General features: G+C 45.9%; 3 protein-coding genes across 3 annotated transcripts in view; 1 reads left to right on the top strand and 2 right to left on the bottom strand.

The window, feature by feature from the left end:
- Nucleotides 1-1,873: 1,873 nt before the first annotated feature.
- LOC106577461 (trypsin-2) lies at nt 1,874-3,804 on the bottom strand. The gene is made up of 5 exons (XM_014155458.3): nt 3,690-3,804; nt 3,235-3,388; nt 2,668-2,927; nt 2,300-2,436; nt 1,874-2,191 (listed from the first exon to the last, which is right to left on the bottom strand). The coding sequence occupies exons 1-5, from the start codon at nt 3,751-3,753 to the stop codon at nt 2,042-2,044; spliced, it is 765 nt and encodes a 254-aa protein (XP_014010933.1). The 5' UTR covers nt 3,754-3,804; the 3' UTR covers nt 1,874-2,041.
- A 5,376-nt stretch (nt 3,805-9,180) lies between these two features.
- LOC106577462 (trypsin) lies at nt 9,181-10,785 on the top strand (the record flags this gene model as incomplete). Its single annotated transcript, XM_082968627.1, has 5 exons — nt 9,181-9,283; nt 9,531-9,687; nt 10,072-10,170; nt 10,306-10,469; nt 10,697-10,785. Coding segments are annotated over exons 1-5 (549 nt in total), but the record flags the coding sequence as incomplete, so codon positions are not given.
- A 6-nt stretch (nt 10,786-10,791) lies between these two features.
- cblc (Cbl proto-oncogene C, E3 ubiquitin protein ligase) overlaps nt 10,792-14,131 on the bottom strand; it is a 19,022-nt gene continuing 15,682 nt past the window's right edge. Inside the window, exons 8-12 of the mRNA XM_014155438.3 lie at nt 13,996-14,131; nt 13,802-13,860; nt 13,315-13,398; nt 11,423-11,489; nt 10,792-11,262 (exon numbers count right to left, since the gene is read on the bottom strand). The exon at nt 13,996-14,131 is cut by the window's right edge and continues 14 nt beyond it. Coding sequence (XP_014010913.3) covers nt 11,179-11,262; nt 11,423-11,489; nt 13,315-13,398; nt 13,802-13,860; nt 13,996-14,131 — 430 coding nt within the window. The 3' untranslated portion in view covers nt 10,792-11,178. The remainder of the gene's footprint in view (nt 11,263-11,422; nt 11,490-13,314; nt 13,399-13,801; nt 13,861-13,995) is intronic.

Here is a 14,131-nt window from a genome sequence, read left to right on the forward strand (position 1 = left end):
ATTTGGAAGCTAAAATTACATTTCATCTCCTAACAAACAATTTCAATATCAAACATTTCAATTGCATAACAATTCCATGTGACTCTGATAACTAGAGGGTGTATACTTTCCCAGGTACAGTTTATGTCGTCCTGTCATCAGTCATAATGTCTCAGATGACAACTGAACTGACATCCATACTCATTACGTTCCAAAGCATATTTCCAACTGGTTTTATTACCAAAATATGGTTCCTTTCCCCATTTGTTTGATGTTCACAGACTCTCTATATTTAACACAGGCTATTCTGCAGTCCTTCAGTAGGGTCAGAAAGAGAGGGGAAGGGAGAAAGGTATTTATGGGGGGGGGTCATAAACCTTACCCACAGGCCAACGTCATGACACAGGGTAGAGCGGGGAGGGAAAGTCCACCTTTGTTAATGCCTTACTTGGACGGGGACGAAGGGGCAGCAGAAACTGGAGTGACCGAGACCACAATGAAGCACATTAGATACAGCCATCACACAATGCCTAACGTGAAAATCTGGGACCTGCCTGGTATCGGCAGCCCTAACTTTAAAGCAAAAAAGTACGTGAAGGATGTCAAGTTTAAAACATACGACTTCTTCATCATCATCAGCACGGTGAGGTTCAAAGAGAATGACATCATGCTGGCCAAAGAGATCCAGAAGATGAAAACCTCTCAGAGCACAAGAGGTCTGCCGGTTTGCTCAATAGTCATGATTGAGAAGAAGAGGAAATATATTTTCAAAACCGCCTTTGCTGCAGCTGCTGGTGCCTCCACCACAGCAGCTGTACCCATCCCTGGCTTCTCAGTGGGCTGTGAGATTGGTGTTATGCAGGCCTTCTTCCACAAGGACTTCCTAACCTTTGGACTGGATGAGAAATCTCTCCAGAGACTCTCAGACCGTGTCAATAAGCCAGTGGGTGATCTGAGCTCAGCGATGAAGTCTCGCTTCGCTGGGGGAGTCGATGAGAAGGTGGTGGCTAGAATGATGCATACAACAGCCATGGTGGCAGCCAAGGCTATCGAAGCTGTGTTGACAACTGTTGTTTTTAGTTTTGGTGCAATGGGGATTGCTTTTGCCACTACACTACACCTTCTGCACAAGGGAATAAAAGAGATGGTGGAGGATGCTAAAGCAGTGCTAATGGCGGCAGGCTTGGAATGACAAAAAAATGATCAGACTGAAAACACCCTGTTCTTCAAGGTGGATGTGGTTACAATGGCTGTACTTTAGATACTGCTTTTCACAAGTAAAATGTCCGATTCATGTCTGATCACTTTTGTTACCATGACAATATGAATAGAGCCAGGAACCCAAGGTTTGAGTTTGTTTACTTAGTTCTAGTGTTGTACGTAGAGTTAGCATCATTATTTGAATTAGCATTGTTGTTAGCTATACCATCATTATTAGCATTAGCATCGTAATTAGCTATAGCATTGTTATTAGCTATAGTGTTGTTATTAACATTAGTATTGGTATTAGCTATAGCATCATTATTAGCATTTGCATCATTATCAGCATTATCTGTGTAGTGCAAAACAATGGAGGCCATACATCTGTTAGCATATGTTTGTTAGCATGGTTACTTTTCCATTTAATCTGTCTTTGCCATCTAATTTCCTGCTCTGTACTCTATGCCATTGTCACTATTTGATTGTACTATGAACTAGTAGGTGGGTGCTTAGGAAATGCCAAACAGTGGAAGAGTACCTCTGTTAGCATGCTTATTTAAAAAAAAAGATTAGTCTTTGTGTCATCTAATTTTCAATTATTAAAGTGTTTGATGTGACTTTAAATATTATGATTGTTTTGGTATTTTTTTTAATTGACACAAAGAATTGTAATAAAAAGACAAACATACAGTAGTGAAGTCAAAGATGCCATTTTATTGACTAGATGTGTCTTTGTCTTCCTGCATGTAACAACATCAGCCTTCTCTCTCTCTCTCTCTCTCTCTCTCTCTCTCTCCTCTCTCTCTCTCTCTCTCTCTCTCTCTCTCTCTCTCTCTCTCTACTCTGGTGTGGAGGGTACAGGCTAGTAGTTGGTGATGATCTCATGGATCCAGGGCAGCAGGGCACAGACCTTGGTGTAGACACCAGGATAGTTGGGCTGGGCACAGCCAACACCCCAGGACACGATGCCATGCAGCTCTCCGTTACACACCAGGGGACCGCCGGAGTCACCCTGAGAGAGAAACAGAGGGGGGAGAGAGAGATAATGAATGAATATATAAATGAATAAACAAACAAATGAAATGTTCTGTTTGTGAGGTTTCAGGGGTTTTCTCCATACCTGACAGGCGTCCTTGCCTCCCTCCAGGTATCCGGCACACACCATGGTATCAGTAATCTGGCCAGGGTAGGACTCATCACAGGCCTTCTTAGACAGGATGGGGATGTCCACACACTGCAGGTTAAATGGGTTGAACACTGACAGAGAGAGAGACAGACGAGAGACAGAGAAAGAGAGAGACAGAGTTGGAGAGAGAGAGAGAAGTAGTAGCTACCCTCTCAAGTAAATTGACTTGCTGATTTCCCGTCAACATGTAGACCTACAGTGAACTACAGTTGAAGGAAAATGTATTTTAGTTGATTACATTCAGCATCCCAATCTCATCCTTATTCCACCCCATCCCATAATACACCCTTCTACATAAATACCAGAGTCAGTGTAGATGTTTCCCCATCCAGACACCACACACATGTCCCCAGCCTTGGGGCAGGCCGTGGGCAGGGCGATGGGCTTGACAAACTTGTTGAGAGTGACAGGGTGGGCCAGCTTCAACAGCATAATGTCGTGGTCCATGGTCTGGTAGTCATAGCTCTGGTGCCAGTAGATGGCATCCACAGACATGTACTGCTCCGTTCCCTCGTGCTTCCAGATGTGGTGGTCACCCAGGATGGCAAGCTGACTCCAAGGACTAGAGAGAGAGAGAGAGAGAGAGAGAGAAAGAGAGAGAGAGAGAGAGAGAGAGAGAGAGAGAGAGAGAGAGAGAGAGAGAGAGAGAGAGAGAGAGAGGACATGATTTATGAGAGGAAGGAGAGCAGGAAGGGATGAAGGTAAAGAAGTGGAGAGAGGAAGGCAGAGAAAACAAGAAGGAGAGAGAGGGGAAGACAGAACGTGAAGACAGATGGAAAATTGGAGAAGGGAGAGGAGAAAAAAATAGAAACGTTTAGGGAGGCACAGTAAAGGGAAAAGATGGTTGACAGTGACCCTGCAGTACTCACTTCATCCAGCAGTGGGCGGCAGAGATGATCCACTGGTCGTTAATGAGGGAGCCACCACAGAAGTGGTAGCCGATGTTAAGAGAGGCTTGCCAGGGCTGGGAGTGAGCCTCACACTCATAACCCCCCACGATCCTGTCATCCATAGGAGCTGCCGCTGAGGGAGGGAAGGAGTGGAAGGGAGAGGGAGGGTCAGAGGAGAAAGAGAGTAGGATGGAGAGAGGGAGTAGTGTTCAGAAAGCATGACAGGAGGAAGGTGACAGAAGACCGAGAGATGCAGAGGTTAGAGATAATGTTATATTATACAAGATGGGCAAAAGGAGAGCATTAAACTGATGTCCACATTGTCTGTAAAAGATGTGTGTCTCTATGCGTGTTTCTTTGCGTGTCTCAATGTGTGTCTCTATGCGTGTTTCTTTGCGTGTCTCTATGTGTGTCTCTATGTGTGTGTTTGTTACCTGCAGCCCCCAGGAGTGTGAGTACAATCAGGCCAATCATCGTGCTGCTGAGACAAGTCTTCATTCACCAGACTGGACATGTGCACTCTGCGATTCTCTACATTTATACCTTTATCTCAACTGATATCCCTCCACCCTGCCCTGCCCCCTTTCCAAGTCTCTCGTGCCTGATGCCCCACCCCACCTCAAACTCTCCTGCCCCATCATGCCTCGTCTTATCACAAACTCCCCTTCCATTCTACCAGGTACTCAGAGCGTTTATGTTGAAACAGGGTTGAACAGTTGTTGGCCAGATTGTCAGAGTGGTTGGATCATTGAGACCTCTTGCAACACCTCAAAGAAGCGGGGGAAAAAACTTGTACTTTTCAGGCACGAGTTCTAACATCACAGGTGGCCATTTCTCTCACAGCTCCTGGCCTATATTCAAGGGCATACTAAGTATACTAAAGAATAGTAGCAGAGATAAGGAAGACTCTATGAGTTAAATTTTAATAGAACCAGACAGAAAGATGATTTGCACATTTAAAATGTTGTGCAATCAGTGCATTCAACAGAATAATTGGTTGTTCTGTAAGATGCAACATTGGGAAGCGAATAGACTTTGTGGGATGAGCACGGGATGTTAAGTAGCCGTGGTCCTTTGGATACTGCATATGGCCAGCCATGGGTACATGTCCTTGTTTGCCACATGCCACTTCAAAAGGCTAAATGTCTGTCACATTCAGTTTGCCAGCTACTGTTTAATCATCAGCTAGGTGTACACTCCCCCACGTATTTATTTGGGCAGTGAAGATAAAACCTTTAATTTGGCTCTAAACTCGAACATTTTGGATTTGAGAACAAATGTTTTATACACTACAAGGCCAAACGTGTGTGGACACCCATTCAAATTAGTGGATTTGGCTCAGCAACACCCGTTGCTGACAGATGTATAAAATCAAGCACACAGCCATGCAATCTCCATAGACGAACATCGGCAGTAGAATTGCCCATACTGAAGAGCTCAGTGACTTTTAACGTGGCACCGACACAGGATGCCACCTTTCCAACAAGTCAGTTCAACAAATGTCTGCCCTGCTAGAGCTGCCCCTGTCAACTGTAAGCGCTGTTAATGTGAAGTGGAAACGTCTAGGAGAAAAAATGGCGCAGCTGCAAAATGGCAGGACGCAAAAGCAGGTGTCCACATAATTTGGGTCATGTAGTGTATGAGGCAACAGTACAGAATTACACCTTTTATTTTAGGGTGCTTTCATACATATTTGTTTTACCATTTAGAAATTAATGCACTTTTTGTATCCAGTCCCCTCATCACTTATAGTGTATTTAATTTAGTCAAAAGTTCAGTATTTCGTCCCATATTTCTAGTACACAATGACTACATCAAGCTTGTGACTCTACAAACTTGTTGGATGCATTTGCAGTTTGTTTTGGTTGTGTTTTGGATGATGTTGTGCAAATGGTAAATAATGTATTGTGTCATTTTGGAGTCACTTTTATTGTAGGTAAGAATATAAGATGTTCCCGAACACTTGTACATTAATGTGGATGCTACCTTGATAACGGATAATCATGAATGAATAATGATGAGTGGGAAAGTTACAGATGGACAAAGGTCATGCCCAAAAAACATGCTAACCTCTCACCATTACAAATAACAGGGGAGGTTAGGATTTCCTTGGAGGTATGATATTCATGCATCTGTAACTTTATCACTCATCATTATTCAAGATTCATTCATGATTATCATGGTAGCATCCACATGAATGTAGAAGTGTTCAGAAACATATTATATTCTTATTTACAATAAAAGTGACTCCAAAATGACAATACATTATTTACCATTCATTTCTATTGGGCACAACATAATCCGAAACACAACCAAAACAAACTGCAAATGCATCCAACAAGTTTGTAGAGTCACAAGCTTGATTTAGCAGTGGTGTAAAAAAGTATTAAATTGTCATTCTTGAGTAAAAGTACAAAGTAAAAGTAAACGCTATACATCAAATTCCTTATATTAAGCAAATCTTCGTCTGCCCACGTGTTCTCGCATACCCCTAGAGCATCGAGCCAGCGGGGTGGTGGCACTGGAATCCTCATCTCTCCCAAGTGGATATTCTCTCTTTCTCCCCTGACCCATCTGTCTATCTCCTCATTTGAATTCCATGCTGTCACAGTTACCAGCCCTTTCAAGCTTAACATCCTTATCATTTATCGCCCTCCAGGTTCCCTTTGAGAGTTCATCAATGAGCTTGACGCCTTGATAAGTTCCTTTCCTGAGGATGGCTCACCTCTCACAGTTCTGGGTGACTTTAACCTCCCCACGTCTACCTTTGACTCATTCCTCTCTGCCTCCTTCTTTCCACTTCTCTCCTCTTTTGACCTCACCCTCTCACCTTCCCCCCCTACTCACAAGGCAGGCAATACGCTTGACCTCATCTTTACTAGATGCTGTTCTTCCACTAATCTCATTGCAACTCCCCTCCAAATCTCCGACCACTACCTTGTATCCTTTTCCCTCTTGCTCTCATCCAACACTTCTCACTCTGCCCCTACTCGGATGGTATTGCGCCGTCCCAACCTTCGCTCTCTCTCTCCCGCTACTCTCTCCTCTTCCATCCTATCATCTCTTCCCTCTGCTCAAACCTTCTCCAACCTATCTCCTGATTCTGCCTCCTCAACCCTCCTCTCCTCCCTTTCTGCATCCTTTGATTTTCTCTGTCCCCTATCCTCCAGGCCGGCTCGGTCCTCCCTTCCTGCTCCGTGGCTCGACGACTCACTACGAGCTCACAGAACAGGGCTCCGGGCAGCCGAGCGGAAATGGAGGAAAACTCGCCTCCCTGCGGACCTGGCATCCTTTCACTCCCTCCTCTCTACATTCTCCTCTTCTGTCTCTGCTGCTAAAGCCACTTTCTACCACTCTAAATTCCAAGCATCTACCTCTAACCCTAGGAAGCTCTTTGCTACCTTCTCCTCCCTCCTGAATCCTCCTCCCCCTCCCCCCCCCCTCCTCCCTCTCTGCGGATGACTTCGTCAACCATTTTGAAAAGAAGGTTGACGATATCCGATCCTCGTTTGCTAAGTCAAACGACACCGCTGGTCCTGCTCACACTGCCCTACCCTGTGCTTTGACCTCTTTCTCCCCTCTCTCTCCAGATGAAATCTCGCGTCTTGTGACGGCCGGCCGCCCAACAACCTGCCCACTTGACCCTATCCCCTCCTCTCTTCTCCAGACCATTTCCGTAGACCTTCTCCCCTACCTCACCTCGCTCATCAACTCATCCTTGACCGCTGGCTACGTCCCTTCCGTCTTCAAGAGAGCGAGAGTTGCACCCCTTCTGAAAAAACCTACACTCAATCCCTCCGATGTCAACAACTACAGACCAGTATCCCTTCTTTCTTTTCTCTCCAAAACTCTTGAACGTGCCGTCCTTGGCCAGCTCTCCTGCTATCTCTCTCAGAATGACCTTCTTGATCCTAATCAGTCAGGTTTCAAGACTGGGCATTCAACTGAGACTGCTCTTCTCTGTGTCACGGAGGCTCTCCGCACTGCTAAAGCTAACTCTCTCTCCTCTGCTCTCATCCTTCTAGACCTATCTGCTGCCTTTGATACTGTGAACCATCAGATCCTCCTCTCCACCCTCTCCGGGTTGGGCATCTCCGGCGCGGCCCACGCTTGGATTGCGTCCTACCTGACAGGTCGCTCCTACCAGGTGGCGTGGCGAGAATCTGTCTCCGCACCATGCGCTCTCACCACTGGTGTCCCCCAGGGCTCTGTTCTAGGCCCTCTCCTATTCTCGCTATACACCAAGTCACTTGGCTCTGTCATATCCTCACATGGTCTCTCCTATCATTGCTATGCAGACGACACACAATTAATCTTCTCCTTTCCCCCTTCTGATAACCAGGCGGCGAATCGCATCTCTGCATGTCTGTCAGACATATCAGTGTGGATGACGGATCACCAGCTCAAGCTGAACCTCGGCAAGACGGAGCTGCTCTTCCTCCCGGGGAAGGACTGCCCGTTCCATGATCTCGCCATCACGGTTGACAACTCCCTTGTGTCCTCCTCCCAGAGTGCTAAGAACCTTGGCGTGATCCTGGACAACACCCTGTCGTTCTCCACTAACATCAAGGCGGTGACCCGATCCTGTAGGTTCATGCTCTACAACATTCGCAGAGTACGACCCTGCCTCACACAGGAAGCGGCGCAGGTCCTAATCCAGGCACTTGTCATCTCCCGTCTGGATTACTGCAACTCGCTGTTGGCTGGGCTCCCTGCCTGTGCCATTAAACCCCTACAACTCATCTAGAACGCCGCAGCCCGTCTGGTGTTCAACCTTCCCAAGTTCTCTCACGTCACCCCGCTCCTCCGCTCTCTCCACTGGCTTCCAGTTGAAGCTCGCATCCGCTACAAGACCATGGTGATTCCCTACGGAGCTGTGAAGGGAACGGCACCTCCATACCTTCAGGCTCTGATCAGGCCCTACACCCAAACAAGGGCACTGCGTTCATCCACCTCTGGCCTGCTGGCCCCCCTACCTCTGAGGAAGCACAGTCCCGCTCAGCCCAGTCAAAACTGTTCGCTGCTCTGGCACCCCAATGGTGGAACAAGCTCCCTCACGACGCCAGGACAGCGGAGTCAATCACCACCTTCCGGAGACACCTGAAACCCCACCTCTTTAAGGAATACCTAGGATAGGATAAAGTAATCCTTCTAACCCCCCCCCCCCCCCCCCCCCCCCCCCCCCTTAAAAGATTTAGATGCACTATTGTAAAGTGGTTGTTCCACTGGATATCATAAGGTGAATGCGCCAATTTGTAAGTCGCTCTGGATAAGAGCGTCTGCTAAATGACTTAAATGTAAAATGTAAATGTAAATCAGATGGCACACTACAACACTCTGAATGCTTATGACACCTTCCAATGGGAGGACTAGATGCATAAGAAGTACTTTCATTTCTAAATGGTAAAACAGATATGTATGAAAGCACCCTCAAATGTAAGGTGACATTCTGTACTGTCAGCTTATATAAAACATTTGATCTCAAACCCAAAACGCTGAAGTATAGAGCCAAATGAATAGTTTTAGCTTCACTGTCCAAATAAATATGTAGGAGAGTGTATGTTGGGAAGTGTATGCAGGTGCATGAAATAAAATATTGTGGCCCTTGTATGCTTGTATGTTTAGGGATAAGGCAGAGTAAGGGGAGGGGGAGGTGATTAGGGTGGTCAGCAGGGTAGAGTGAACGTTGTGAGCATATGGGAGGGCAGTGCAGGTAGGGTGTGAGGGGTGGTGGAGGGCAGATAGGGTGTGCTGGGTAGGGGAGGTAAGGTAGGGTGTAAGGGGTGGGGGAGAGCAGATAGGGTGTGCTGGGTAGGGGTGGTAAGGTAGGGTGTGAGGGGTGGGGGAGGGCAGATAGGGTGTGAGGGGTAGAGGAGGTAAGGTAGGGTGTGAGGGATGGGGGAGGGCAGATAGGGTGTGTATAAATAAAGTCCATGCGTGTGTCCAGGTGTCTTTGATCAGCCAGTGTTCACCGGACAGACAGACACCATGAGACTGCTCGCTCTGATACTGCTGGTTGGAGCTGCTGGTAATTAAACACACACACACACATCCAGTACTTTAATATAGTCTACCAATTATATATCATAAACTATTCATAGGGAATATTAATCTTTCATATAGCTTATAACAGCGTTAAACTATTTTACCCAACAAGCTGTTTCTATGTGATGTAGAACAATTCTGATGAATACTGTTCAGAGTGCAACAATGTCCTCATCTCTCCCCTCTTGTGACCACTCTCTCTGTATGGTGTCTCTCTTTGTGTGTTTCAGTGGCAGTGCCCCGTGAGGATGGTAGGATCATCGGTGGCCAGGAGTGTGAACCTCACTCCCGACCCTGGATGGCCTCCCTCAACTACGGGTACCACTTCTGCGGAGCCGTGCTCATCAACGAGCAGTGGGTGATCTCTGTCGCTCACTGCTGGTACAAGTGAGTAAGGGTGGAGGGCAGGGGAGGGAAAGGGAAAGGGGGATACCTAGTCAGTTGTACAATTGAATGCATTCAACTGAAATGTGTCTTCCGCATTTAATCTGAATCAGAGAGGTGTGGGGGGCTGACTTAATCAACATCCATGTCTTCGGCATCCCTGGGAACAGTGGGTTAACTGCCTTACTCAGGGGCAGAACGACAGATTTTGGGCCAATATGGACCAAAAGGAGGGCTATTCTTTGTCTTCTGCAGTGTGACACTTTGAATCTTATCAAACTGACATGAGGTTTCTCTGTAATCATAATTGTATCACCCTGTCTTTCCTTTTGTCCTCTCCCTCCTCTCATTCCTCTGCCCTTCCTCTCCTTCGTCCTTCTCTCTCAGCCCCTACGCTATGCAGATCATGCTTGGAGAGCACAACCTGCGTGTGTTTGAGGGAACTGAGCAGCTCATGAAGACTCAAAACATAATCTGGCATCCCAGGCAAGCTACACCCCACACTTACCCCTTACATATCACTGTAGGGAAGTCATTTTATAACAACTGAACCCAGGCTGAATGGGGTTTTATCACATGCAATACAAATCCCTTGGCCTATCTTTGTTCTTCTCTCTGTAGCTATGACTACCAGACGCTGGACTATGACATGATGCTGATCAAGCTGTTCCACCCTGTAGAGATCACTGATTATGTGAAGCCCATCCCGTTGCCCACAGGCTGCCCATACGCAGGCCTCCCCTGCTCCGTCTCTGGCTGGGGCAACATCGCCACTGGCGAGGAGGGTGAGACGGACCAAATACCCCTGCATTTTTACCTTTACAAAACTGTAATCACATAAATTACAACCAAACACACTATACCAAACAAACTTTACCAACATTAATTATACCCTCAGAGCCTTTATCCACACACACTCTAACAACACACCACCTCACCCGGAGAAGAGGTATGACTATGGAAAAAATGATATTAAATGACTAAATCTCCCTGTCTTTTGCTTCCTTCTCAGTAAACATGCCCGCCCGTCTGCAGTGTCTGGATGTGCCCATACTGGAGGAGGAGAAGTGTGAGATGGCCTACCCTGGCATGCTCACCCGCCAACAAAGTCAAGGTATTGTAGTGCCATCACAAAGCCCTGACCTAAATCCTATAGAAAATTTGTGGGCAGAACTGAAAAGGCGTGTGCGAGCAAGGAGGCCTACACACCAGACTCAGTTACACCAGCTCTGTCAGGAGGAATGGGCCAAAATTCACCCAACTTATTGTGGGGAGCTTGTGGAAGGCTACCCGAAATGTTTGACCCAAGTTAAACAATTTAAAGGCAATGCTACCAAATACTAATTGAGTGTATGTAAACTTCTGACCCAATGGGAATGTGATGAAAGAAATAAAAGCTGAAATAAATCATTCTCTACTATTATTCCTAAATTTCACATTCTTAAAATAAAGTGGTGATCCTAACTGACCTAAAACAGGGAATTTTTACTAGGATTAAATGTCAGGAATTGTGAAAAACGTATTTTGTAATAAACGTATTTGTATTTGGCTAAGGTGTATGTAAACTTCGGACTTCAACTGTATGAGAGAGAGAGAGAGGAGAGAGAGAGAGAGAGAGATTAGTGAGGGGGTCAACCTTTTGTGTGTTACAGTAAGTGGAGAAGCCCCTGTAAAATAGTTTATTATGGTAAAGAACAGCCCTCCACTCCCTCCCTCCCCCCTCCTCTCTGATACTCACCCTCTCCACAGGACTGGGAGGAGACGGAACAGGAGGGGAGGTTTGCGGCTCTGAGACAGAATCCTCACTGTTACACAGAGATCACAACAACAGCATTCACCACCGTCATGTTTTAACACTTTGGAAAGCTAATACTGTATACAAGGTGCTATACAAATAATGTTTACAATTAAAACATAGTACTTGTGGCCGCATTTACTTTTTTATGTACAATGGAAGGAAAAAAATTCATTGATCCCCTGCTGATTTTGTACGTTTGCCCACTTACAAAGAAATGATCAGTCTATAATTTAAATGGTAGGTTTACTTGAAAAGTGAGAGACAGAATAACAACAAAAAAATCCAGAAAAACGCATGTCAAAAATTGTTATAAAATTGATTTGCATTTTAATGAGGGAAATAAGTATTTGACCCCTCTGCAAAACATGACTTAGTACTTGGTGGCAAAACCCTTGTTGGCAATCACAGAGGTCAGACGTTTCTTGTAGTTGGCCACCAGGTTTGCACACATCTCAGGAGGGATTTTGTCCCACTCCTCTTTGCAGATCTTCGCCAAGTCATTAAGGTTTCGAGGCTGACATTTGGCAACTCGAACCTTCAGCTCCCTCCACAGATTTTCTATGGGATTAAAGGTCTGGAGACTGGCCTAGGCCACTCCAGGACCTTAATGTGCTTCTTCTTGAGCCACTCCTTTGTTGCCTTGGCCGTGTGTTTTGGGTCATTGTCATGCTGGAATACCCATCCACGACCCATTTTCAAATGCCCTGGCTGAGGGAAGGAGGTTCTCACCCAAGATTTGATGGTACATGGCCCCGTCCATCGTCCCTTTGATGCGGTGAAGTTGTCCTGTCCCCTTAGCAGAAAAACACCCCCAAAGCGTAATGTTCTCCACCTCCATGCTTGACGGATGGGATGGTGTTTTTGGGGTCATAGGCTGCATTCCTCCTCCTCCAAACTCGGTGAGTTGCGTTGATGCCAAAGAGCTCCATTTTGGTCTCATCTGACCACAACACTTTCACCCAGTAGTCCTCTGAATCATTCAGATGTTCATTGGCTAACTGCAGACGTGCATGTATATGTGCTTTCCTTGAGCAGGGGGACCTTGCGGGCGCTGCAGGATTTCAGTCCTTCACGGCGTAGTGTATTACCAGTTGTTTTTCTTGGTGACTATGGTCCCAGCTGCCTTGAGATCATTGACAAGATCCTCCCGTGTAGTTCTGGGCTGATTCCTCACCGTTCTCATGATCATTGCAACTCCATGAGGTGAGATCTTGCATGGAGCCCCAGGCTGAGGGAGGATTGACAGTTCTTTTGTGTTTCTTCCATTTGTGAATAATCGCACCAACTGTTGTCACCTTCTCACCAAGCTGCTTGGCAATGGTCTTGTAGCCCATTCCAGCCTTGTGTAGGTCTACAATCTTGTACCCTGACATCCTTGGAGAGCTCTTTGGTCTTGGCCATGGTGGAGAGTTTGGAATCTGATTGATTGATTGCTTCTGTGGACAGGTGTCTTTTATACAGGTAACAAGCTGAGATTAGGAGCACTCCCTTTAAGAGTATGCTCCTAATCTCAGCTCGTTACCTGTATAAAAGACACCTGGGAGCCAGAAATCTTTCTGATTGAGAGGGGGTCAAATACGTATTTCCCTCATTAAAATGCAAATCAATTTATAACATTTTTGACATGCGTTTTTCTAGATTATTTTGTTGTTATTCTGTCTCTCACTGTTCAAATAAACCTACCATTAAAATTATAGACTGATCATTTCTTTGTCAGTGGGCAAACGTACAAAATCAGCAGGGGATCAAATACTTTTTCCCCTCACTGTATAGCAAGTATATTATTGTGTTACACTAAAAATAGTCCCATTGGGGGACAGGCATGGCCTGACCTGTGAGAGATTGGGAGTGTGGGCGGTTGTCTGAACCCCCCAGAATTCTCCTCCTCACTACTAGCTAGCTCCTCCCACTGGCATCTTAAGGGAAGGAGACAGAACACAAGAGCTCTCAATCAAGTTCAATGAGGAAGTACTGTAACCAAATGAATTATATTTAGTTGTGTAACATTAGGTCACACATAAAGTAGTGAGGTTTCAGGTTATTGCGAAAACCATACAAACCAAAAGTGTTTATATAAAATGTATTCAGTAAACTGTATGGCTATGGCCAGTAAACATCAGACCAAGGGAGGAACAAACAGTGAGCTAACATTGTTTACATTGTCCTATTTTATCTCCTGAGCTTCTTTAGGATGTAGGCTACAGTACACAATTCTTCTCTTTCCGACAAACATCTTCCATATTGTTGATTCATTTCAAATAAGTCTTAATAGCCTAAAATGCAGTTATCCATCCACTGCAGTAGGCATTTAGAGCTCACCTGTTAGTGCTGGCATTGTGGTGTGTAAGCACTCTGTCTGATGGGGTGTCACTGTGAGCCTGTGGTGGAATAAGGACACACTTTTACCTGTCTACCAAAGCCCCAGTTATCAGTGAATATGGGTTAGACTTATTTTTTCCATTGTGGGACTGTTTACTATCAATTCTGTAGAGTGTGTGTATGGGGGAACTTACAGAACGCGAGTTAGAGTGGGAGTATTTGGCCAGTATATCAGAGGGTCGTAAGGGGGCTTGTGGGGAAGGGCAGTGGGAGAAGGTGCTGTGTTTGGGAGGGAGGGGTGGAGCCAGGCGAGAGCTGGGGAATTGGTAC

The sequence above is a fragment of the Salmo salar genome, chromosome 02 (genome assembly GCF_965601325.2).
Source record: "Salmo salar chromosome 02, fSalSal1, whole genome shotgun sequence".
NCBI lineage: Eukaryota > Metazoa > Chordata > Actinopteri > Salmoniformes > Salmonidae > Salmo > Salmo salar.

Bases quoted from the DNA above. Each gene is read 5' to 3' on its own strand.
- LOC106577461 (XM_014155458.3), bottom strand. From the start codon at position 3,753: ATGAAGACTTGTCTCAGCAGCACGATGATTGGCCTGATTGTACTCACA. The intron at 3,389-3,689 runs GTAACAAACACA...TCCCTCCCTCAG, and splicing joins CACACTCCTGGGGGCTGCAG to CGGCAGCTCCTATGGATGAC. The intron at 2,928-3,234 runs GTGAGTACTGCA...CTCTCTCTCTAG, and splicing joins GCCGCCCACTGCTGGATGAA to TCCTTGGAGTCAGCTTGCCA.